At 37.6% G+C, this 27,962-nt stretch overlaps 1 protein-coding gene across 1 annotated transcript in view; it reads left to right on the top strand.

The window, feature by feature from the left end:
* The first annotated feature begins 8,267 nt into the window (after positions 1-8,267).
* Positions 8,268-27,962, top strand: part of adipor2 (adiponectin receptor 2) — a 37,600-nt gene continuing 17,905 nt past the window's right edge. Inside the window, exons 1-2 of the mRNA XM_042511399.2 lie at positions 8,268-8,409; positions 25,925-26,244. Of these exons, the coding sequence (XP_042367333.1) occupies positions 26,158-26,244 (87 nt within the window). The 5' untranslated portion in view covers positions 8,268-8,409; positions 25,925-26,157. The remainder of the gene's footprint in view (positions 8,410-25,924; positions 26,245-27,962) is intronic.

A 27,962-nucleotide genomic window follows, 5' to 3' on the forward strand; every position in this document is an offset into this window, starting at 1 on the left:
AAGCTTGAAATAATAGGTAACTTAACAAATAATGAAAAAAATATTACAATCATACAATACTAATGATTATAATATAATAATAATTAATTATAATAAAAATAATAATGATCATTTACAGAATGTGTCTTGCATTAACATCACCGAGGGGTCATTTTTCTTCAGTGTTGGCTTCTGTCTTGGTATTAAATTTCATTTTAAGTGGCATTAAAAAATCCCTCTTGCCGTAAGCTGCGGGAGCCCTGGTCGTGAAGCGTGTGTACAAATTGCATGTGTGTATTATTTTGTGAAGATCAGACCAAAGTGTCTCGATCCATTTTCAAGTCTATCTTTCTTTCAAAAGGCATTTTCTTGCTCTGGGGTTGTATTTATTTTTCTTCTTTTCAAGGGTGCCCACCTTGAAACTGTGCTGATTTTTTAGATTTTATGTGCTGTCAAACATGTTAAATTTTTTTGCAGCAACATCCATATTCGAATCATTGTCTTCTGGCCCGGCTACTTATGAGTCTGGACAGACTGTAAAATGTAAATGCAACTCGACTGGTTCACTCAGGCATACAACATGAGGTGGCAATTCTAGCTTTATCCTGGTTTGGGCCGGAGTCCCTAAGGGGGATCTTCTTAATGAGAAAACTTTTGTTTCACTCATCACTATCAACTTCAGTTTTGACTTCTGTCTCCTCAGGTGTTTGGTGATCTGGAGCTTGTCCTGCAGCTCAGACTTTATTAAAAAAAAACAAACCCTTATCTACCTCTCTACAGCTTTGACTCTGCTCTCAGCTAAGCAGCAGAGTGGGGAAACATGTAGCCACGGGTCCTTTAAAAGGCAAAAAAGTGTCTGCACATCTGCACGCAAACTGGCCTGGAACATCAGAACAGTGTTTTAAGATGATCTGACCCTCTGGTTCTTACCTGCAGGATTTTTTTTAGTGTTCGACTGCCAGCTCTCTAATCATGAAGCCAAACTGCTGAGTGGCACAAATTGCTCCTTTTGCAGTTGAGCCACATTACTGGAAGACTGGCTCATAGAATTTATCCTCACATCTTTTTCTCATTTCTGTGCAGTTTTTGGCATTGAGCAATGTGAAATAATACCTCTAAAACCTGATCTCTCCATATGTTGGTTTCTGTTTCCCCTGTGTCCAGCAGGGGGAAACTGCAACATTAAAACACACCAAACCGAGACCTTAAGAGTGTGCAGCGTCCGGGAGAAGTTGGTGAGAGTCCAACCACACACAAAAACACACATGACGAGGCTTACTGTTCGCAGCACACGGCTAATGTTACCAACGATTGTTAATGAGACAGAGTTGAGCTGTTTTAGCATCAGTGTGGGTTTATTTTGACTGTTAAACAGCTCAGTTTCAGATGTTACCTGCTGCTACTGTTGATGTTAGCTCATGCGAACTGAACAGACGAACTGAGGATAACGGCTCGGAGATCGTCCTTCAGCACTGTGTCTAACCTATATAACTTTAACAGCAGCAAGATTTTTTGCTGATTGTTCTCACTCCAACTTTGAATTGATCTTTTAATAGGTTAACTGAGGCCTGTCTGTTTAACCCTTTCAAACTTCAGCAAATTTGCTTGATTTCTTTCAAAAACAGGAAGAAGTCACAAGCTATGAGTTACAAGAAAATTATCTAAAATTTAGTGAAATTTAAAAAAAGTGGAAAAACAACGAAACAAAAAAAACCAATATATTGATAAATTAGTTTATAATAATAATAATAATAATAATAATAATAAAATTAATAATAATAATAATAATAAAATTAATAATAATAATAATAATAATAATAATAATAATAATAAATATAGTTTTCAGGCCATTTTCTTGTCACTTTTTCCTACTTTCTTGAGAGATATCTCTTGCCAAGTTGCTCATTCCCCTTTTAGCCATGTTATCCAAAGAAATCAAACCATTTTGCTCAGGTTTCAGTAGTTTAGTAGTAGTTAGTAGTTTGCATTTGAAAGGCATCTGAATGCAGCTCAAGAAAACAGATGCCAGTCCAGGTTTCAAACGACAGGATGGAGCGTTGGATATGATGGATATGAATTAGAGTAAGAAACAATGTGATGGCCATCCAGAGGAATGCTGTTCCCCATAAGAAATCAAATTCGTGTAAAAATCCATAAGGATGTCACTGGAATGCTGCTGTATTTTTGAAACTACGTACAGTACTGTATTTCATGATGCTGCCTCGTGGAGACAAAGCTACTTTTGATCTTTAAACTAGCTGTAGGTGTACAAAATGCCAGAGGTAAAGTGTACATTGGAATTGTGTGTGTGTGTGTGTGTGTTTGTGTGGATTAGCCAGCAGCTGTTGTACTTAAGACATCCGTAGGCGAACTCTCTGATCTGGATTAGCTGAAGTGAAGATGACACAACCTCATTCTCCTCTCTCTCTCTCTCTCTCTCTCTCTCTCTCTCTCTCTCTCTCTCTCTCTCTCTCACTCACACACACACACACACACACACACAGACACACAGACACACACATACAGTGTACATACATTCATATTCCGTTGCTGTCGACGGCTCCCTTTCTTTTTTTTCAGTTTTCTCTTTTTCTGTCTTTTTTCAGACACACACAGAGCTCAAAGACCAAGTCAGACACAAATGCTCAGCCATTTATTTGTAAGCTCATTCATCCATATGCTTTCTACAAGCTGTGACTGGAGCAGAGTGGACCGCTCAGTCCCGGAATATCTAATCTTCCTGAGACGGTTCTGTAGATTTACTAAACAGACTCGAAATTAAATGTTTAATTATCTCATAAGCAGCACTTTACTCATCCTAATTAATGTAATTTCACATGGAGAGAGTCAACAGGCTGCAAATGTATCACACAAAGCTGCACGCAGCAGCTGAATGTCCATTTTGTACGTATGGTGGCATTTTTCTGCATCACTGGTTTCTGTGGACACACTTCAAACCAAACACACACACAGGCCACACAGGCAAACACAGGGACCTCCAACATTTACATTTGGCTTCAGTGATTTCTATCAAAAATTATGTAGTCTATGGCTGTTAGTCAACAGAATGTAATTTGAGATTTTTTTCATTGCAGAAACACTTAAAAAAGAAAAAAAAAAGATGTGGTGCAAACTACAAAAGGAAAATATTAACCATCATCATCTGCAAATGAAATCCATTAATGGTGGTGACATCAAACCACTTTGAGGATTTCAGGGTAGGAACCATGAAACGTTTATTAAAATGAACAGTGACACCAGAGGGTATGCAAACAGTCACCTCCGGCTTCATGAAAAGTTTTGCAGAATTTCTGAACCATCGCATGCAGCAGATGAGCGTCTGACATGGAGTCGTCACTGAACACCAATGAATGAAAATATCAACTTAATTTTTTTTCTTTTTTTTTTAAAGCAGTATACCATTTAATTAGTGCAATATGCATGAAATGTATGGTTAACTTAAAGCAACAAAGACGTTTTAACAACATAACGTACAACGAGTTCCTTTCACTGTGACAACTCCAACAAAAATTTCCATGATTAAAAGAATAGGTGTGGTTAGTGTGAAGTCCGTGACACCATGTCGTTTTCTTTTCTGTCACACCCTTTATACTCGTGTGTGTGCACGTGAGTGTGCATAAGATCATGTGTGTCATCACTGCAGCTCTGTAGTTTCCACCGTATTTACAGAAGGTGTATGTTGAAACTTTCACCTAAAACTTTATTTCTTCATTTGTTTAGTGTATGTCAAGACACATTACAGTCACTAGTTGCATTTGCATCGTCATATCAGTCACACAGTTTGTTAAACAGTGTTTTCAGTAAACATTTTAGACATTTGGCTGACATTGTTTTCTTAAGGTGACAGCCGTAGAATGACAAAATACTTTTGACTTATTATATTATAAAAGAAATACAGGATTCACAGCTGGTGTCAGGTGTGGTCCACCTGTTGTGACTTGTGTAAGCTGATTGGAGGCCAGCAGCAACACACACAATCTGTTTAAAACTCACACGTATGAGGAGAATTAACAGAGACCTGTGAACATATTTAATTCAATGTGATGTGGTTGTGTTTTGTTTTTTTTTTACTTTATATTCAATTTTATTTTTAACAGAACAGAACATTCCCTGACACAGGACCCTACAAAAAAAGATGAAATAATTATGGAATATAACTTAAATAAAAATATGAATAACATAAACGTGTGTAGTTTACAAAAGATATTAACTATGATGTCATTTAAGATACTTGTAAAGAATTGAGAGCCCTGTTAACACATTTTTTAATTTTTGTTTTTATTTTTTTTGATAGAACATAACATTGCCTGACATAGGAACTCACAAAAATAATGAATAAGAACTATCAAATATTATTATTATTATTATTATTGTTGTTGTTGTTGTTGTTGTTGTTGTTTATAATCATAATTTAATTTAATGATTTATTGTAGATTGTGTAAATGCAGTTTACAAAAGACATTAACATGAAAATTCTTGCAAATGCTGGTTAATGTACTTTTCAGTCCTCATCATCAGTAAAGTGTGCACACTGTGCAAGGTGGCAATGGAAGTAGATAGAAGGCAAACAGTGTTTATCAACACATTGAACTGTATCTGTTTTTTAACATTTCTTTTACAAAGTTTAACAAAGTTTTTAAAAAATACTAAGGTTATAAAGTCTGTTTTGTTGCTCAGGTTGGTACATAGCTACTTATCTATATCACCACATTACTCCAGGAAGGCCTTGCACACATGGTCCCACATACACACACACACACATCACACACACACACACACACAGAGCAACAAAGAAACATTTAAGTGCTGGATTAGCCGTGGTGCAATCAGAAATCAAGGTTATGCAAACAAACTGCAATACCCTGCCAATTCCAGTGCATATTATTCACTGTGGAGCTGTAAGTCTCCCTTTGGTAACTAGCAGTTCCATATGTTTAGAAACATATCAGATCATCTGCCAAAAAAAAGGCTGGCTGAAAAACAAACGATATATGATCGAGGGTTTGCAATCACAGTAACATGGAATGAGCTGGAGAAAGCACAAATCTCAAACTCTGTACTTTTGTATTTAAAGTATAAATCAGAACATTTGTTTTATAAATGCATGATGTCATTTGTTAAAATGGTTTAATTTAGAGACATATTGACAAATGACAATGCCCATGATCGTCATTGTGCTGTTTCCAGGAGAAAGGAGATAACAGACATTTTTAAAGGAATCATACGTCCCATTATTTTTATACTGTGACTTCAGAGAAACGTCTGTTGAACCCTGCTATCAGTACAAGAGGTTACAATTGCATTGCGTTATATGCCAATGTGTACACTGAGACCCTGGCACAGAACTCAGACACATCAGTTATATTGTTAAGAAAATCAATGATTTGAACCATGAGGGTGGACTGTGTTGATGAACTCTGTGCCTGCCAGCAAGTTCAACCGATTAGCTAAAAAAACTCAGTCAATAACACTTTTTGTTGAGTAAATAATGAGTTATGTATAAATCATTTTCAAGTTATTTGTGGTGCTGTCAGGAATCCAGAAAATACTGTAAACCTCTTTGTTTTGTTAATGCGTTGGATGAGTATAGCAGTCACATCCAGTTTTCTTCTAACTTTATCTTTACAGTCATAGTTATATAACTATATTTTTTATGATATGTTGTAAACTTGTTTTCATATTTCTCTCTATAAACTAAATAAAGTACAGTTAAATCAATGCCCTGCCCTTGTAGTTAAAAAGAATAACACTTTACACTCATCGTTAATCTTATCAATCAGATAAAATGTACATATATGTAATGTCATACACTGTTTCTCAAGAGATCCCAGCCAACATTTGTATGTAGGGCTCATGCGGGTAGTGAAAAATGGGTTTTATATGGGATTTTCTGCAGGCAGTGGTGGATGAAAGCCATACTTGACTAGTAGTACAGATATCAATGACTTTGAGAGAGGTTAAAGTCACCTATTAGAATTTAAACTTAAATGTATTTTTACTAAATTTCTAATTTAGTAAAAGTTTTAAAGTATTTGATATTTATCTTCTTAAGCATCACAAGTAACTTTCTGATATTAAATGTAATTTTGTATTTAAAGTAAAAGTACAAGTAATGCTGCTGATAAAAAAGGATGCAGTCAGAATTTTGAAAATTAGGAAGTTTATTTCATTGTAGCATAAACCATCTTAAAAATTAAGCATACATTACACTTAAAGAAAACATGGTATTTTTTAAACGTCTCCTTTCTTCCCTTCCTTCTCTATTTTGTAGTAACTAAGAGGCATAGAGGAAATATAGTGAAGAACTATAAATTTTAATTAGGTGTGAAAGTAAACTTGATAGAAATATAAAAACTCACGTAATGTACAGATACTGCCAAAAAATACTTATGACTTTCATTGCATTACACCACTGGGCCCATACTCACTTGGTACCCAGGCAGCCATAGCATAACCCATGTGGAGATCAATTATGGAATCTGTGAATAAACTCATATAGGGACCATTTTTCAGCCCATTTACCACCCACATGGGCCCAACATAAACATGCTGGTTGGGACACAAATATCTGCATTAGCTCAGCAATGACAGCAAGATTTTCCACATTTTTAGAACCACCTCTTTCAAATGGTATTTCTCCCCTCCCCTCCCCTTATTTTTTTTTTGTACTTCTACTTGCATTGAAGGATTGTCAACCTGATAAACCAGACCAATGAAACTCCACTGAAAGTGCCGGGAGAAGCAACACACCCAGCTGAGCCTTGCATCACAATAAATCCATTTGCACAATCATGCAATCACAGTTATTGCAGCGCAGCAGGGTGTGTGTTTTTGTGTTTGTGTGTGTGTGTGTGTGTGTGTGTGTGTGTGTGTGTGTGTGTGTGTGTTCTGGCATGGTGCAACCATGGATATGCACAGCCCATGCCTGGGGAGTGGAGAGGGCAGAGAGCAGGTGATCCGATGGTGGTGTGATTCTCAGCATGATGCCATTTTTATCACACTGCATACTCCCTTCTCGGATATGGTGCTGGAGCTGAACTGTCACCACCTGCACGTGTTTTATTTATACTGTATAGCTACTATAGTCACACATGGTGCAGGATTCATGACCTGTTTACAGAAATTACTAGTAAACATTACTAAAAATATTATTATTATGCATGTTGATCATTCATTTCAGGTGATCCTAAACTTATTAAAACATAGTGATGAATACTTTTGTCTATTCCTGCCAATAGAGGGCCAGAAATCCCACGCACTGTGGCTGTGCAGCAAGGAAAAATCCCAAATATTTGCTTATTTTTGTTTCTCAAATGTCATTATTTGCAGTTTAACAAAATTTTTAAAAAATTGTAATTTTTTTAAATCGTTATAAATGATTAGCTCCTAACTAACCATCAGGGGTGTAAGAAAACTTACCAAAATAAACAAAAAAATAAACAAACAACAAACAAACAAAAAAAACAAACAAATAGTAGGCCTGTATCTCAGCATTGCATCGATTCCTACAACGAAAACTAAATGCTAAATTAAATTGTTATATTAAAAGTTAAAGATACGAGTTGTATACAAAGTTTCTAAATATATCACGAAACCTCTTTTCTGTCACAGGAAATAATCTGCGGCTAATACAACTAACTGGCCAATGTGGGGGAAAAAAGTGCTGCACGATGATAATCATTAAAGTCATGCACAACATAAATTTAATTAATAGGCCGATTTAGCTGAGTCAGTAATATGTTGGATTCACATTGAGTTTACTGTGTATTTTCAGACAAATTTTACTTACAATTTAAACTTAAGGCTAATTAAATAATCAAGAGGTAATTTGGCACCCCCTGCATTTATTATGATAACCTCTTATTGAGGATCTAAGCTCTAGGCTCGTAAGTCATTGGCAGACAAAACATTGTTGAAAGTTGCTCAATTTTCCACATGGCAGTTGCTTGCAAAACAAGTTTCTAACTGAAAGACTGCTGGCTATTCAACTAAAACACCATCGATATTAAACAAAGCGGCACAGCTCACATCATGTTTCACAACCTATCACATGTATTTGTTTTATCTTGGAAATGTGGCTATATTCACTCATTTTACACACTTTTGATCACAATATTTAGAAAAGTAGTAAAAAACTACAACAACGCTGCTCAATTTCTGGAACATGTTTTCCTGTTCCTGACTGTCAGTAATTGGTTGTTTTTTTCGTTGAGCGATCTGATTGGCTAGCTGCTGCTCATGCGAGCGACGTCACGCAGTGATCACCTCCCTCAGACGTCGCTGAGTCCAGTTTGGTCTCGAGACAGTCAGGAACCGTTCAGAGTCCAGAGGAGCAGAGCAGCGACGACAACTCTACTAACTGTCTCACAGTACACAGAGGACGAATTCATCCCAAGACACCAGGACCAGGTGAATAATACAACTCACACTATCCACTATTAGTTGTTATTTCTGTTGTTTTATATTGTTTCAGACTGTTCGGACTTTCCTAGCGTAACGTTAGCGCCTCTCTGAATACAACCTGCCAGCTAGCAGCTTTGCTATCCAGCTAATTCTGGCTGTCAAAACAACAGAGAGGAGCATAATCTGCTAGCCAGCCTCTCTTTACGAAGCATTATCACTCACACGGAGGCAGTATTTGGTGTATTTAATGACAGATAGGTCGACGTGGTAAGCTGTCAAAATAACCCTAAGCTCTGTTAAATAGTTATCTGGCTTCTTTGGGATGTGGCAGCTCTTGTTAGCGGACTAGCCAGCTCGCTAGCTCGGTGTAAACAAACCCTCATCATAGCCTGTCGATGGGCTGCAGCCTGCTTGTTATGTTATCTTTGACAACACAGCTCAGGCCAAATGTAAGGTAAGACATTTTTGCAACACCTTCAGGTTAAATACATTTATTTATGAGTGTTGGAAGTATGAATTGTCGCTGCAAACAAGGAGGTAGTCTGGCTGGAGTTTTGGGTTTCTTTGTCTTGCTTGCTCGCCAATGTTGACTCCTCTGTATTTTGTTTATGTCTGAGTTTAGAGCATTGAATAGTATTTCTCAATTGGCTGCTATACTATATGTATATATATATATATCTATATATATATATATATATATATATATATATATATATATATATATAGTGTGGGTAAATGTTAGAGAGAGTGTGTAATGTTATAAACAACAAGGTGCAAGTAGCTGCTGGAAATGCTCATATATTTAATCACTTGTCAGTCCTGTTTTCGCTTAGCTTGGTTCATGTTCTGTCTGAACACATTTTTTTGGTATCTAGCTTCGTGAAAAATGTGCTGTAAATCATTTACACTTGAGCAGCAGCATGGAGTGGGTTTGTACATATTGTTATGACTTTTCAGATCAAAACAACGCTTATTTCTGTAGACCCTACTCTGGACTATGCAGCAGTTATTTAAATGAACACAGTATATTCCTATATGCCACGCAATAAGTGCTTATTTTAACTTTATGCAGGTATGTGGGGACAAGGGATGATAACAATTAATCGACTATAAATTAATCAGTTGTTAAGAATTGAATCAAACATGTAAAATTTAATTGATCAATTGATAGGCTATGCAAAACTGTCAAAATGTAAGCAAAATGTGGCTGTGAGCTTTGATTGAGAAAAATGCATTTGGTATTGTATGAAATAAGAAAAGATTTTTTTTTCAATAACAATTATGAAAAGTTCTTATGATTTGGAACACTTGTAGGCACTAAACACATATTTCATACAGTAAATCTTACTGATTTATTATTGAGTTTTGCTGAACAGTTGCTCTGGAACATTTTCATTACTAATCAGCCATTATTTACAATTTTACCCTATAAATTTGATGCTTTCCACAATATTGAAAAACCCAGCAGCTGTTGTCTAAATCTACTTTTTTGGTAACTTATCTTTGGTTTTAGCGACTCAACATGTCTTTTTAGTCATACTGAATGCACTTACAGCTGTGCATGTATGCCCGTCCCTTTTCAGTTTTCTTCTGATTGTACTGTTTCCCCATGAAGCATGAGGTCACCTCATAAATATTTCATGTGTTGGGTAGCCGATAGCCTATTTGTCTTCAACCCAAACTTTATATGTACAAAAACACTCCCAGCCATCCCCTGGCTTTAGATTAGCCCATGGATATTTCATAGAGTGACGTCTTAGCTGATATTTGTGTTGAAACCCATTTTGCATTTTTAATCAGTGGCTTCTTTTGCAGTTTGACCCTTTGGGGTTTCATAGAGTCATTATTTTTCAGTGCAGGTTTGCTCCCGTGCAACTGAACAGCACTGGAAACTTAAAATAGAAAACTTAGAACTGTGATCTGTATATATAATTACACTCTCATTTACTTCTGTGTCAAAATCCATTTGGGGATGCAAAGCAGATCCATGCATCATTTTTATGTAAAGCCACTATGCTCTAGTTTCGCACAAAGCACAATAGTCACAGTACCACAGTAAGTTTACCACTTGGAGTTCATCTATCTGAGATGTGTCTCACATCCTTCTGATTCATCCAACCCGGAAATTTGCAGTAATATCCTGCTTGAAGGTATCGATTTGCAATTATACAAAAAATGAATTCAGAACTTCCATTGCCTGAGCCCCTGTGTGCTCCCAGTCTCACCCTGCAAGACATGGCTATTGAGCAGTACGTCATGTTTTTCTACTGGAAGTACAACTCTCTAGAGAATTTAATGTATAATGAAGTCAGTCTTTGACAGTGTGCCAGCCAGAAGAGCAGCTAAACATAGCTTCTAAGAATAGTAGAGAGAACTGTCAGGGCCAAATTGATTGATCATAAGACTGGGTAGCTGCCTCTGTCTGTCTTTTATATTACTCGTCTTGTCTCTGTCTGGGCTTTCATCTCTTTTCTCACAACTCTTAAAACATGACTGTCTGTGTGGCGTACAAAACAAAATGAACAAAATATGCTTTCTCCTAATTGGTTTATGTTGTTGCTTAAGTGAACGTGTACCCGCAATAATATGCCCAGCCAAATAAGCTTGTCACCAGTTAATTACTTTGTCCGTATAGGCACAGTAAGCATCTTATGGCACTTAAGGCTTCTGAGCATAAACAGCATTAACTGACAGAAAACAAGCCTGTGTGAGAGTATGCGTGCTAGTTCCTGCAACTTGCATGTTCATTTCTGAATATGCAGGTGTTAGTTAATTTTTAAGCGGATAGGCAGACATAAGTGTGTGTGTGGACTGATTTCTGAAATCTCATACAAAGCACAAAGTCCTACAGGATGTCCTGTCTTTATACCAACAATAAGAAATCTTGCTTGGAAAAAACAGGAGTAAATGCTTTTATGAAATACAAGACAAAACCTGAGTCAGTCTGTATTTACAAAAAGCACCAACTTATATTCAGGAAATGTTGACAGTAATCTTAATAAAATGAGTTTGCAGACCTTTTCCTGAAGCTAAATTGAATTGTTGGTTAACAAAATATTTAATGGTTACCACCCCTCTGTTTTTTTTATTAAGCCTGCCTCATGTTGCAGAGACAGGATATTTTGTATATATAGTAACTTATAAAGTAACTTTAGGTTGTCTTAACAACAACATTTATGGTACCTATTTGTACCTTACCTTCCTATTTTTACCTGACCCAGCTTTGGATTACCACCCAGTGCTTGGAAACCACTGCATTTGGTTGCACTGCGCTTGTCAGCAGAGCCAAAAGCACACTGACCTTGTTGTGGTCTGAGTCTGCTCTGTGATCAGATGGTTGGTGGTTTTGTACCATTTAGAGACAAAAAGCTGTGTTTTTAAATGTTGTTTTGGTGGTCATTTGGACAGGATTGAACCAGTTTTTGTGTCAGCCCAGGCACTGTATAATATGGGATCAAGAACATTTACACATTTATCAGGACAATGGCAAACTATGGCAAACTCAGCAAACATATCAGATCAAGTTTCAGCCCTCACATTTTTCAAACTGGGTAGAGTTCACAGTGGATAACTTGGTAAAACTAACAGGCAGTGCAAATCTGTTTTACAGGGACATTTTATGTGGACATTGTTGCTTTTGCAAGTGAATCTAAGGCATTGCGTCTGTGTTGAAAGCGCACATTATAGAGGCACTTAACTCTTCTAGAAGCAAGTCATTTTTAAAATGTATTTGTTAGCATGTTCTGGCTCCATGTAGATGTTTGGGAGCGTGTTTATTTGATAGAGCGCTGTTGTAAAATGTGTTAGAGTATTACAGAGGTTGTGTGTTACCCTGAGTGTGTTTCATATCAAACCAAACTGTCGACTATGACAAATTGGCCCATCCTCTCCAGCAAAGGACACCTGAATGTCAACTAACATGTGACCTTTGCCTGTTCGTGTGTGTGTCATATGTAATGGTAATGTAATGTAATGGTCTTCTGATAAAATTAGGAATGTTGAAGGAATATCTTATCATGGGTACATTTAGTTTTAGTCTTGTACCTACTTGGTAAAATATTTCCACCTTATCTGTCAAGTGTGTGTATACTTGGTAGTATCTGTGCTACGTGGCTGCTTTTTTTCTGTAAACCGGGACTGAGAGAACAATGGTGTGTGTGTGTGTATGTGTGTGTATGTGTGTGTATGTGTGTGTGTGTGTGTGTGTGTGTGCGGGCGTGTGTGTGTGTGTGTGTTTGTGTGGTTCACTTCACAGTGGCTCTTTGTTTATGTCTCCATCATAAGACCGCTGGCAGCACCATCAGTTGTACCAGGAAGCTAACAAGGGGACACACACTTACACAGACAACTCAGATATGACACGTTATTGTTATTAAATTCTCGATAAAGTAAGATTATTTTCTTGCGGGTTTTTTTTATACTGTCTTATGGTTGAAAAGGCAGCTAGGATAGTGATTTGGTATGGAAAAACATGCCATACTGGCCTACAAATAGTGTGAAGTCTCTATCAATTATTTTCTCATAAAACAAACCCCACCCATGTGGAGCTGCAAGTAAGTTAAAGCAAACACTTTTGAGTGATTATTTGCACTGACTAGCCTTCAGGTGTAGCTGCATGGAGGCAGAGAATCGAAGGTGTGTTTTCGGTAATATCATGGTAGCGTGGGTGTGTACATGTGTGGTTATGTTTAAGTGCAGGTTTCAGTGTGATTACATACTTGCAGTGAACAGTAGAAGCAGTCATGTGGTCTCCAACAGCAGGTTTAAATCATTGTAAAGCTGCCCCAAATACAAAGGGATGCCTATACACCACCCCCTGCCATAGGAACACACGCAGCATTAAGCACCGTAAAGTGAACTGCACCACCACATGAAGAGTTTGACTCCAGAGTTGCCGGATGTGGCCCAGGTGAGGTTTCAAACCTGTAATTTTGGTTTGGATCAAACTGAAATGTCCAAAAGTCCAGCCCAAATGAGGGAAGAGTGAAAGGTACTACCCAGCTACTACAGTTCCACTCACCCTGACCTTTCAAGGCATAGATCTTAATGTTTGACTAGTACAGTGAAAGGAGAGACAGACATGACAGCAGGTCAGGAGCCACGTCAACTTTAACGTGTTGTTTAGAGGGCAAAGTGCGAAATGTGCTGTCACAGAAAGTCGTTATCTTATATAATGTGTTTGTGGCTTTTGGACTTATGTGAACAAAAAATAAGATTCTGCTCCCTGTCTAAGGTCAAAGTGCAGAAGACAATTTGAGCAGGCATGAGGGGGAAAGCCACCCCTTTGGATGACAAAAATATCAAAATTCATCCCCCTTGTTAACCTGTCATTCCTCTCCATCCTCAGAGGTTACTAATAGGCAGACTGTGGTGTAGGTCAGGACCCAAAACTGTCCTCTCCATACCCAGACCTTTAAACAAGTTTTTCCCTTGGGTTAGAAATAAACAAATCACCTTATGTCTTAGCATCTGTGCTTGCTGACTGTTCATTGCTTAATAAAGTCAGTCAATATGGCTTCTTTAAATTACACTGTGATGCTATTTACAGATAATTTAGTAGTCTCAGCTGATATTTTGAAGTAGAAGAACTGAATGGCAACAGGAAAGCTCAAAATGTCCTCATGCAATAAATAATAATGGAGACACATTTGCACCTCATTTGTATTATTTCCTTAACTGTTAAGGAAATAATGCAAATGTGGTGCAAACATGTCAAAAGTTTGCTTAAAATTGAAATAAAAATATTAGGTGCTTAACTTATGTCTGTTAGATTGTGTAAACCCTTGTTTGCAAAAAAAAGATGAGTAAAGAAAAGATACAGATCAGTGTAAACCTGTTCTGACTGTTTTTCAACTGATAGGCTTGCGTAACCTGTTTTATCACACACTGCCTCCTGTTGCAGGCGTCTGTCTATGCTTAAAAAAACAGGATCTCATGGAAAAGATCTTTCCCAAGATGGGTTTCTGTTTGAGATAGCATCACCTTATTGTTTAGGCAGCACTGGGTAAACATGTATTTAGTTTTGTAAACGATCACACAAAACTCAAATATCGTGCCTGCTGAAAGGTTATGAGAAAAAAATACACATATTCAAATTACAAATGAATCTGTGTATAGTGGAAATGAGTGTGTGACAGGCCAGGAGAGTTGAATGCATGCACTGCTTCCTTATGTTATATAGTGTTTGTTTTAAGACACTCTCGCTTTCTCTCTGTGTGTCAAAGAGAGCAAAGGTAATGATGACAAAGCAGGTGACAGGCCACAGGCCATATCTGACATTGTGACTCAGTGAGCACATGTGGAAGGGGAACAGGCATGTTGCTTAAAAGCCTCTAACATTCACAACACCAGATGTAGGAGCCTATGCTGAAAGAAGCTCAACAGAGAGGGATAGAGTAACATTGCTTTTGAAATGAATAAACTTGCTATACTGTGTGTCAAATGACATTATTTTAGCATTTTTAGTCAGACCTTGCAGATTTTAAACCACCTTTGTATCACAACAATATGGATACAAAATGAAGTATGGTAAACTTCCCTCCATCTTACCAATGCCCAGATCACCCTGCCAAACTCCCAATTTAAACGGGTGACATGAAACATGAAGGATTTAACTTCATAATTTCTGAATCCCCACTACCACTCAAACAAAGGGTGCGTTCATAAATTCAATCTGAAGTTCTACGCTAAAATAAGAGAACTGTTGCTGGAGCGCTCTATTTCTACAATTATTAACAAACAATTAAGCTAACAACAATTAACAAACAATTAACAAACAACAGAGTGCGGTGCTCTGGATAACCGAATGGTATACTCCAACAATACTCTGAATTTACGAATGGTCCAGTTTGCGCCAGAGTGTGCTTTAGCACTCAGAGTGAGTATTTACAAATGCACCCGAATAGTACAAAAGAAAGAGACCTGCCCCTCCATTTCTGTATTGTCTATTTCTTGCCTAAAATGTTTTAGAAACATATCTAAGTACACTGTTAACCTCTAATATGAGAATTTGTGAACAGGAAGTGGGTGCCATAGTGTTTCCTCTTTTGTGAAAAATGGAGGCTTAAAAAACAAGGATCAACATTAAAACTAGGCAGTGCTCATGAAATGTGAACCAACTAGTGTTACTGCGTTGCCTATTTCTCGCCTCAAATATTTCAGAAATACATTTTAGCTTACTGTTTAACTGTAATACAAAAGTGTTTGTTATCAGCCAGTGGACATATTGTTTCCTGTGAAAAAAAGACAATCTTGCATTAAGTCACCCACCAGTGGGATTGTTTATTGGTCCCATGCGGTGTAGTGCATTCTGGTAATTGTAGGTTTTCTACCTCTTGAGCAAAAACGTATGCCTCAGTCCTTTTTCTGTGTTTTCTCTGGTCATGTAGCACAATTTCAAAATTCTTTTGTTTTTTCTACTTTATATACAGTTTTATAAAAATAGCATCTTACTTGCAGTAAAATGTTTCTTTACATCTCAAGCAGTGTAGTTGTTGTAATGTGCACTTATTAGTCTAAAAACAGAAAGTTTGAGGGGAATAGGTTTGACTTTATCTTTAATGAGACTGCTGTTGTAGTCAGCAGTGTGCATTTGACTTAAGTTATTGTTTTAACCTGTTGGCCTTTCCAGAACGCCTGTCTTAAATAAAGCACTAATTAAGAACCATGTTGGTATCCAAGGGCTGCCAGGTTAAATAGGTTTACTGAGATTTGGGGGAAACAGTTGGCCTGAGGCAAGACAACAGAGAAAAAACAACTTGTTTTAATTCCTAAGAGGATTTTTTTTTTTTACAGTTATTTTATGTTTTATGACAGTTATTATAAATCTTGCTTTTTGGGTCTGTCAAACATATTCTTATGGGTCTCTAGTTTGCATAAGAAAGGGCTTTTTGCTCCAAGCAGTAAGACATAGCTGAATAAATTATCAAAGCATAACAGTTTTCACATTGTTTATCTGGGTAAAAATAAATTAAAAATGCTGGGTGTTAAACTATAAAATTAGATATATGTAAAACAGTTATACAGCTATTTCACTATACTGTGTGACCTTTGTCCTGCATTTATTTCCTACTGAATGAAAGTAAAGGGAAAATACTGCTTTCCTTCAAATACTCTATGGCCTACAACTTGATGTGTCATTACGCAAACACCCACACACTCATGCAGGCATAGTTGCATGTCTGACAACCAGACAACGCTGCAGAGCAGGTTTAGTGAGTCATATCTTCTGTCATATCTTAATTCTTTTTCTTGCACCCCCCACTTTCTCCTTAAGTTAGCAGAAGTGAGGCTTTCACCCATTTCTGCCCACTGTGGCCGTAGCCATGACTGATGGGCTGCAAATTCAATGTGGATCCCTGATCCACAGTATAAGAACCAGAAATGGGTACTTCTGCTTCCTTAACATTACGCTTCCACTTTTTACTTCTGCCCAGCCTCACCACTTACTCTTTCCCTTGAGGAGGAAAAAAACAAGAGAGCAATCCATTCCCATTGACATTTCTTTTCAGTTTTCAGTTGCTTTCATTTTCTTTCTCTTGTCAGTCTCTTTTTTTCATCTGAGTTCCTGTTGGATTTGTATGTTGGTTGCTAGGATTGATTTTTGGAGCCACCTTTTCAGGGATTTACAGTGACAATAAGTGACTCCACACATCTTTTGGAGTGAGGTCAGCTGTGTTCGTGTGTGTTAGAGAGAGAGTGTTGGTGTCTTTGTGAAGAGAGGACAAATCAGAAGATGGTGACAGTTAGCGTGAGGAAATGCTGCGAGACATGATTGTGTGGAATAGTGCACATGAATACATGACCTTGTGTAGACTGTTAGCATAGCATGTTAATGTGTATTCTAACCATTTAATGCTGGTTAGTTTAGCATAAAGACTGGAAACACAGGGTGACAGCTAGCCTGCATGGTATAAAGGCAGCAAAATGCCTGCCAGCACCTCCAGCTAACTAACATGTTATATCTAATTTGTTTAACCCTTTAAAACCTGGGGCCACATCACTTTTCTTGTGCTGCTTTCAGGCACCTTTCAAAAGTATTTAAACATTTGAAAAAAAATTTCTGATTTCTTTTTTAGAAAAACATGGAAAAGTTAATTACATTTGTTATAATTATTTTAATTTATTTTTCTTTACAATATATTACTTTTAAGCACTTTTCCAGTTCCGTTTTTAAAAGCATTTCTTAAATTACAGTTTTTACAGATACATTTTACAAATTTCTGGTAATTTTCTTGTACTTCTTACTAATTTCTTGCTATTTTTTGGTCATTTCATCTTTTGTTGCTCATTGCCTTCTTTTCATGTTTTTGTTGGAAATCAAGCTAATTTGTTAAGTTAAATATAAATGTAAAAATAAAAACTGAAAAGGTTTCTAATCTTTATGCAAAGCTAAGCAGATGAAAAATGTAGAAAAAAGTATTTGTGTCTTTGGAGTGTTTTTATTTCAGTGGAGTTCATTGATAAGTCAAACTACAGGACACATTAAGATTCTGCAAATATCACGGTGACTTGGACGGCAGAAAGGCCATGTGGTGAAAGAAATTATATATTGATCAAAGGTCACATCATTGGCATCAATATGTAAACGTCAATATCTTCCTTTATGTCAGGACAAAATCACTGAGGCTTTCAAAGTTGCTATTTCACAACATGTCATCACGACCTGCAAGACGTACACAAAATGTTCATTCAGCTGTAGTGGACCAACACAGTCAAGGTATCACTAGTATTGACCTGTGGGTCAAATCAATAGAATCAGTATTAAAAGCTCAATAGCGTCCAACGTTAACCCTTTGATACCTGAGAGAACTGGCTTGATTTCTTTCAAAAACATAGGAAAAGGGTAACCAGCAACTTAAAAAGAAATGGCCCAAAAATAGTAAGAAATTATTTAAAAGTTACAAGAAAATTACCTGAAAGTAAGCAAAAAAGTGTAAATAAAAAAACAATAAAAAAAATCAACCAAAAAAAAAACAAGAAAGTGACCTTAAGAAAGTGCTAAAAAAAAATCTATATATTTCTCTTTTTTCTCTGTAACATGATTTTAAATGTATGATTAAAAGCATTATAAATTTAAGTTTCTGGAAATTTCCTCCCTGTTTCTTATAATATCTAATAATACCCCCCATGTAATTTTCAGATCATTTCCTTTTAACCTTTTACAATTTCTCTTTTGCAGTTTGGGGGACATTTCTTGCCAAGCTGCTCATCATGTTTTTTCCCATGTTTTTGAAATAAATCAAACCAATTTTCTCAGATTTCAGAGGTATAAATGCCATTAAAAGCCCCCTAAATGCAGCATAATGATGTTGATCCAGGTGTTAAAGAGTTAACTGACAACAATGTTTATGGATGGCGTTGTCTCAGAGCTGGTTCACGATGCGAATAAAATAAAATATCAAAAATTAAAAGAGGAACTCACTGAGTTTACAGAAAGACTATTTCTATATTGCTGACAGCACAGAATCTTGACTGCTTGGTTTATCTATTTGGGAATGGTCTAAAAGCAATGGCTTCTGGGCATTTTCATTAGCCAAGAAAGGGAAGTGTTGCTCAAGGGCACACCAGTAGAGATTCAGAGTGAAGCGAGAACTGGTGAATCCTTCTTCACTGAGGTTTACCCAGCGGATCACAAGCCTGGTTCTGTTTTTGTCCTTTATGTTAGTTCATTTCCTGGGGTGAAAGTATCACTCTGGGGCAGTTTGATAGTATTTTCTGAGTTGCTGTAACCAAGCAGATGGCAAACTTGCCTTTGTGAATGCTTTGTTTCATGTAAACTGAGTGTGGAAAATAATTGAACCTCATACAGGGTCTTTAATAGGGAAGAACGGTGTATATGCAATGTCCAAGCCCCGCAAGTTGTGATCATACAGCTAAACTGCGCGAAACATCTTGATGAGTCATTTAGCATCCTGTTGTCAACAGACATTATGTGTCAGCTGCTCTCTCAGAAGTGAAACTTCAGCGTTTGGAGTTGGCTGGGACCCTGGGAAGCCCCATTTGGTTTGGGTGTGTGAATCAGTTTTTTCTCTGTATCTTATCTTCCATTATGGCGAGTCTTTTTTATCTCAATATGAGGTCAGTCTGTTCTGTCCTGCCTGTTCTCTATTGTGCAATTGGTTCTTGAAGGCAATGCCAATGAGTGTCTGTGTGTGTGTGCTTGTGTGTTTTATGTTTTTGTCACTCCCTTGTAAATGATATGACTGTAAAAGAGCACTGACAATCAAGCAGCAACAACTCTTATGTGTTCCAGGTGGCTCTGTTAGTCTGACTCATTGGATGTAGATCTTGACTATAAACCTGCAACTGGCTGACTATGTTTTGGTACCAATTTCAAAATCCCCTTCGCTACAGGAAACAAACACAAAAACCTCAGGGCTAACAACATAGGCGCTGTAGCTGACTAGTTTTGAAGATTTTGTTTTGCTTTCTGTAAATTGTTGTAAAGGTCTACAACGAATAGAACAACCTGTGAGCACACCTCAGAAAAAGTCCCAACTCCTTCTCACAGGACACTCATGCTCGATGTTGACCTGACCGATGTTCTGACACGACTAGTCGGAGTTAATTGCCACATGTTTTTTTACCCTGGCAGCAGCACGTGTCAGTGACAGTGACTTCACCCAATGTGCCCATCTGTTCCAATTCACAAGTGCCTCTGTGATGTTAGTGTGTAAATTTCTGCAACCAAAAGCAGGAAATATGGTAGTTTGTAAGAACTAGGATCTTGTTTTGTTGGCTATAAGCATAGATTGTATAAAGTAACGGATGTAGCCACCCCGAAATCACTCATTGGTTTGTGGAATCTGAAACCTTGAACTTAGCATTTTGGCCATTGCCGTTTTGAATTTTTGGAACCATATTTTGACAAGATGGTGTAACTAACCCTAATGCTAGCAGCTATCTTGGTTTGCACAGTGCCTTTATATCTATGGTTAACTGTAATATTGCTAACTTTTACTTGCGACAAACAGGCTTAAAACCATTACAATTAAATGTACTTATTGGAAGAACTGAACATCCAACTCCTTGGGTCTTCAAGTACAACCAAGCACTAAAAAAAAGATTTTTTTAGGCAATCAAAATGTTACAGTGAACTTTGATGAACTGAAAACACACTGAACTATGACAGTTAGTTACAGTAATGCCTGTATTCTGTGAATCTTGAGAAACGCGATGGTTACATTACCTTACCAACATCACAGTGGTAGTGACTTATCAGCAGACCGCACTCACTGTGCTTAACGTTGAGCCTTAATAACATTGAATTGGGTGAATTTTATAAAAAATCACTTGTCACAAATGCTGAAATAACTGTAGAGATCAGACCGTCTTTTGTACAAGGCTGTAAACATGTTTACTTCTGATGCAAAGTTGGGGACAAGTGCAACAGGAAACAGGAAGTTATTAGCAGGAGTTCATTAGAAAGGCAAAATAGCAGAAAAAAATTTTGTGAGAAGAAAGCATGGTGTAGTAAATAAGTTCTGTGCAACATGTTTTAACTTGGATGTTCACGCTCATACTCAAAGTCAGAAACTGCAAAGACAGAGAAACTAAAAAACACAGATGATAAGGTAGTTACTCAACGCTAAGAAACAGTAGGAAACTGACCAAACTCTTTCTCTCTCTCTGTACAGATACGTGCAGAGTTAGAGAGTCACGTGTGGTCATCCAAACAAGTCTCTGTAATGTTTTTTTCTTTTTCCCCTGCTTCCAGACCCTTATCAGACCCACACAGAATGAAACTTCTCAGCTATTTCAATTGTCGGGAGAGCTGTTTGTTCTTGTGTGGCAATCAGGCCACAAGACTGTTATCTTGGGAATCGACTACAGCTGCAAAAAGGCCCTATGAAAAGTAGTTTATTCCCCTTATTCCCTGGTTAATATGGGCCCGGCATGAAATCTCACTTTTCATCATGACAGAAAATGAGGGTGCAGTTACTCAAAAAGAGCGTCAATGTAATTTTCAACAATAGTCGATCGGGGAGAAAGAGGAGGGAGGAAAAGTGGAGAGATTGATTGGACAATCTCAGAGTGTAGAAGTGTTTGATTTCGATTAGGGAACTCGCCCAAAGGCCAGTCATCTCACAGTTCAGCTCAAACAGTCTCCGTCATCTTCACAGCATACAATACAATAGCAGTACTGTCTGATGGTCGATGTCATTGGGTTATGAAACTCTCTGTATTTTTCCTATGGCTCTTTTAATGATTGTCCTCTGTCCTTTTCTGTTGTGTGGTCTTGTCTCTTTGTCCCATTACCCTTCTCTTCTCTTTTTCGGAGCATGGCAATGTTCTTTCCCCACCACCAGCTGTGGTTTGACATTTTCTCTCTAGTTTGAATAACTGTGTTTCCTGGAAAAGCGTCATGTATATGAAATCACTTACAACACACTCATACTCTGTAAAATGCTGCTACCACTGTTGTAGTATGAGTAACTGCAGGGGAACAGAGGCTTTGCCAGCTTCACATGACAATCCAACAGTAATCAGTGTTTTCATTAAAAAAATCTCCCTCTAATCGATAAAGTAATAGTTTACTATATTACCTCATGGAAGTACATACTGTGGGGTTATATGACGAAAGCAAGTAACAGGTCAATGTCAGAATAATGTCTGTTTTTCCTATGATATCAAGTTATTTTTACTTTTAGGATGGCATAGGATTGTAGGGACACATAAATCATCAAAAAACAGTTGAAGTTAGTTGGAGGGAAAGGGGTGGGTTGTATTGATATTATACCGATATCACGTTATGAGATTATATTGACATAGGTGTTTGATTTTGTAATACTTAAACTTAAAAGAACTTAAAAGACTGTTGTAGCTGTTCTGTTATTTGCCTTTAACCACTTAGTCATTATATTCACATTATTGATTAGGGCTGGGTAAAAAAACTGATTCATCAATGCATTGCAATATGTTTTTCGCCAATTTAATATCGATTCATAAAATCCTGAAATCGATTATTTCCATTGTAATGACGCCCCGCTCCCGTGGGGGCAGTGTGAGTACCGCCAGAGTGTGATTGACGTTGTTCAGGGGCCCCACTTGACCCCCTAACAACGTTTGTTGTTTATTCATTAAAATGGTGACAGTGGTGCAAGGTGGCGTTGTGTTAAACTCAGCGCCGACAACATTAAAAGCTGATGTTTGCATACACGAAGTCCATAGTTGTTACGTCATGTGTGAGCCTCGTGAGTCAGAGTTGAAACACTGTAACAATACGACAAACCTACGTAACCATTTGAGCCGACACCGCGCAGATGTTTGGCAAACTGTTGCTAACGCTAAAGCTGTGGATCACACACTAACGCAGGTTGTCAAATCCTGCATACGTGTTTATTACTTCTGTTAAGTTCGGCTCAGGCAAAAATGTACACTTTTCTGTGCTTTAAATTTATTTTAGTTCTAATTTTTATTCAATAAAAAATTATGTAATGGTAAAGTAAGTTCAGAAGGTATTCTAATGAATTATCAGGGTATTTTCAACACACATAACTGAATTGATATCAAAACAACTGGATCAATATCGAAATGAATTGAATTGAATGGAATCGTGACCCAAAGAATCGAAGTTGAATTGAATTGTGAGGTTCTTGACAATACCCAGCCTTATTATTGATGATTATTTATCAAAATTGTTTTAATATTTTTAATATTTTGTGATAATATTAGTTCTATACGTTGTCTTTAGATAGGCCTTTTGGGTATATTGTTTATACACATTGCACTTGGGGGCGTTGTAAACATTTACACTGAGGGCCTAAAATCTGACACTTTTAGTAAAAGATAAATATAACAAGGCTTTAACGTGACAGCAATGGCTTTTCTTTTTTTAGTTAGTAGCCAAGAACAGCAGAATAGCTGAGAAAGCAGGGCTGGTACTGGTGTATTGATATTGCGGAATCATTTTGAATATTCAGGATCACTAGGTTTCAGTAAATAACTATTTTTGACAACATTAGTAGATATGAAAACGTCTGAATTGTGTCTTTGTTTTTTGTGGGGTTTTTTTGCCTCCTACACAGATTGAACCAGCGTTTTTCACATCCAAAAAGTGGTGCTTTTTTGAAAACAGTTTGATGCCAGTGTCACACTATAACCTGGACGGAGAACAAAGCTTTTTTGAAAATGATGCTTTGAATGATGGTAAAACAGGTGCTGAGTTGTATTAGTGTGAAGAAGCCAACTTTCTGTCACCTTCAACTCTCTGAACTCTGTGATTTAATGTGATCCAGTACAGCAGAAGCAATCGCTTGATGTCACTTGTGAGCTCTCATCCGTAATAAGTAAAAAAATTAGGATATGGTTTTATTATATGAAGGTGACTATAGTTCAATATAATGTATGCGTTACCTTGTCCTTTACTTTAGATTCATCGCAGCTCTCTTGCTCCCTACATGCTTACATCAGCCTATTACAAATGATGTCTTTAGCAGTCTGTGTGTGTTTACAAGTACATGCTCAGGTGTGTATGTGCATGCCTTTGTGTTTTCTCAACCCCCCCCCCCAGGGTGTATAATTCCCTGATGTATGTTTGTGGTAGCGCAGGGGGGTGGTTTAAATGAAGTGGTCCAGTGCTCGGGGGCACGTTCACACTGGCTCGTCCCCTCTGGAGCGCTGTGTGTGTATTCAAAGCACACAGAGAAAACAGATCTCAGCAATGTGAGACCTGCTGATATAAATGTGCAGCTGCAGTTCTCATCATTTATGGTACATTAAAGCTTCGGCTGTGTGAGTGAGCATGTGTTTGAAAACAAACTGATGTGAAAACTGCATAATATAAATGGGTCTAGGCCAGGTACACAAGCATATTTATCCTTATGAAGGCCAAAAGGATATAAAAGCAAACCTTCCAAACCAAGGACTTCTCAGTAGGACCTTTTATACTGCTCACGTGTATCTCCGAGTTTAGGCTGTGGTTAAGGTCCTCGTATGTTTAGTAACAGCACCTGCACACGTTTACTCCTGTTGCAGTCATGAGAACTTGCTCCTTTAAACGATTTGTCAGAGTTTATAGCTCTGTAGCTGCGGTGTTGCAACCAGTCAGTTTATTTCTGATTTATCAAAGAGAAGCACTTCATGTAACGGGTGCTGAATAAGACTTTTTTTGTTTTACCAGAATTTAACCTAATTCTAGGGCTTTAAAGGGGAACACTTAAGTAGGGCTGCACCCGAATGGCTGTTCAACAGAAATACTTGACTATTTGTTCCTTTTTTTTAAGAGAGAGTTTGAACGCGATCGACAATCAGGGTGACAGTGACAACATTTTTGCGAACACCAGATAACAAACAAAAGCCTTAAACTATATCATATTAAAGGTCAAGTGTGTAGGATTTAAGGGGATATATTGGCAGAAATTGAATATAATGTAATTAGTTTGTTTTCATAAGTTCATAATCACCTGAAAATAAGAATAGTTGTGTTTTCATTACCTTAGAATGAGCCGTTTAAGTGTTTCCCACAGTTTGCATGTTTGTCCTTTGCATCATTCTGTATAATTGATTATTTACAGCTGATCAGGTCGTATCTATGGTGTTGCAGAGACGAGTGGAAGGAAGGTGTTTTTGGAATTAAGTATGACCCCAAAATTATGATGATCATTATATGCTCCTGCTCAAAAGTGCCAGCTATCTTTGGATTTTGACTTGATTTGATTTTGGTTGTCATGTCCCACCTTGCTTTTCAGTGCTGTTTAACAAGCTTGAATTCTGAATGAAGTGATATTGTGTTACATTTCCCTGTAAAGCAGAAGGCAAACTGTGAAGTGATTAGAGAATGATGAGGAGAGAAACAAAAGGCATTGTAAGTTCTCAACGGGGAACATATTTACTTCCTGTGTGCAAATCTCTTGTTCCTGTCCTTGACACCTCTTGTCGCTAAGCAACTAACCATGACAGCAAGTTGGCAGCTTCTAATTGGTTGCTTATGTTCGTAGATCCAGTATTTTAAGGCCTTGATACCACAGGGAACTTTTTGAAGTGATAAAGATAAAGCAACAACAACAGTCATTTTTATCTTGAATGCAGAGCTGCTTTGACTCAGTGAACTGCAGTGATGTACCGTATCTGCAGGATACTCTGTCTTTTAAGGGGATGGTATTTGTGACCTTCCAACTGTTAGATTAGGCCTACACTTTCATATTTTTAGTCTGGCAGTCAGGCCTAAATAGAAGACTTCCTAAAGCATTGGGTGTGATTTATATGATAATCCCAAATTTTACTGCGTCTAATTGCTCAGGTGTGAAACTGTGTTCATCATTAATTTATCACAGGCTTATATTTTTTATTGTTTGGGAAAATGCTTCAAAGTATTATCTTATTACTAAAAATGAAATGTTTTGACAGTTATGTCTGGATTCTTTCCACAGTTTTGTTTTGCTTGGATTTTATTATTGTCATTTAAAATTGAAGGATAAACAACATCATGTAGACCTTCTTTTTCTTGCTTTCTTTTTCCCACCATTTCTACCTATCTTTTCTTTCTAACATCCCCTCTCTTTTTTGTATGTCTCTTCAGCTTCGTCCCATAAAGTCCTAAGTGAAGACATTAGACCATTCCAAAGTCTTCAGGTTTAGTCTCGTCCAGATTTGGTCGTCTTCATCCGTTAACTCTTCGGTACCTGGAGGTCGGTCCAGCGTTTCAAGCTGGACGGAGGAGAGACGAGTGGGGCCGAGGGCCCGGCCTTTGTGCTGCGACACAGAACTTCAAACCTCATCGAATCCACGACAGATACAGCGCCTACAGATCCCATGAGTCCCCGGGAGAATGCAGACACGCCAACCTCAGGTTCTCCAACCAGTCACCTCAGCACCGCAGAGTGCCCCACACACAATGGAGTGAGTATGCAACACACACACACATGCTGTCATCTGGTTGGTCAGGGCCATGTGGTGCGGTATGGCTCGACTGGTCACACAGTAAAACTATCCCACCAAAACACACATGCCCTCACATGAATAATTAATAGGTGTTGTTAGCAGGGAAGTATAATATTCTGTAACTGATGCCGACCAGCACAGTCTTTCAGTGTTATAGTCTTTCAGAAGCATAAGCATTAACTGTGCACTGTAGTTTTTCCCCGAATTAAAATCTGAATCGCACACGCACACACACTGGGCCTCTCAGATGTTTGTTTGAAACCATAATTAGTGTTGTGGTGTAATCCCTCGACCACAGTCTGCTGCCTTTGTGCATGTAAACATGATATGTTTCTTCTTTTTGAAGACTTAATATCATTCCACAGATTAAAAAAATAGTAGATTTAACACTAGAGTTAATTAAACATTAGACAATAATTTGACCTCACGTTGAAAAGAAGCTTTTTTTTTTTTTTAGTTAAAAGCAGATTAAAATTGAAAGTGGGAAAAGACATATTTTCAGCTTCCCCCCTGGTGTTCTCAAGTGGTATCATTGTTGGAACTGCAATTGCACAGTCAACCAGATCGCTTTCCATTTTCCTCAGAGCTTCGCAACTACCAACAATGCAGGATAAACTGCACTGTGTTTTCTACAGTTACTTTGGTTGTTCCACCCTCCGCCATTTTCATTTTTTGGGGATAGTAACTGCAAAGAACTTACACTGATTCTCTGTGGTAACTGGAAATGGCTACCAATATCTACCACAGTAAACAAAAGTGCTGTCCTCTAACTTAGATATCGCACCCAGTGACAGTGAAAAGGAGGCTTATAGGGAACTAAATTAAACACTGGTGGTGTCATTATTCTAGCCATTACAGTGTGCAATCAAAATTTATGTCGTAATGATAAGTTAAAGCAAAAAAATTAGTCTGTTTCCACTTTGAAGGTAGTGGTTCAGGAAGGTTTTGGGAAAACGTGACACTCTGGTGAGGGACTTATCAGTAGAGCCTTGAGCTTAGAGACATTAATACATACAAATATGTGAAAGCGATATCAAAACTTGGCTGGATTTACACTTTCTCATTCTCAGCAAAGATTGTTATGTTTGGATAACTCTGATTGTATTCTTGGCCCTTCTTTAGCTTCTTATAATTAATCTTTTGTCATGAGTCATGGTTGGACTTTTGACAGCAAATTTGATAAACGGATAAGTTCAGTTGTCAGAACTAACTTTTTCCATTTAGAAGTTTAGCAGAAGTAAAGGCCTATTTTAAGAGAGTTATTCATGATTTTATTGCTTGTCAGTTAGATAGCTGTAATTCTTTGTATGTGGCTTAACAACATTCGTCTCTTTGTAGTCTGCAGTTATTTCAAAATGCAGCCACTCGTCCTCTAACTGGGAAAAAAAAAAGAGTGACCACATAACACCAGTTCTGGCCACCCTCCATTGGTTTACTGTTCATTCTAGGGTTGATTTTAAGATTTTATTGCTTGTTTTTAAGGTTTTAAATAGCCTGCTGCTACCTTATTTAGCAGAACTCTTGCATCTTCATACTCCAGTTAGAGCATTGAGGTCCACAAATCAGATACTGCTGGATGCTCGCAGATCTAATTCTTAAAACAGTGACAACCAAACCTTTTCTGTAGCTGCCCCTAATCTGTGAAACGGCTTACTTATTGCTTACTTAATGTAATA

This window comes from Plectropomus leopardus, chromosome 22, assembly GCF_026936395.1.
Source record: "Plectropomus leopardus strain MGB_pleo_1.0 chromosome 22, ASM2693639v1, whole genome shotgun sequence".
NCBI lineage: Eukaryota > Metazoa > Chordata > Actinopteri > Perciformes > Serranidae > Plectropomus > Plectropomus leopardus.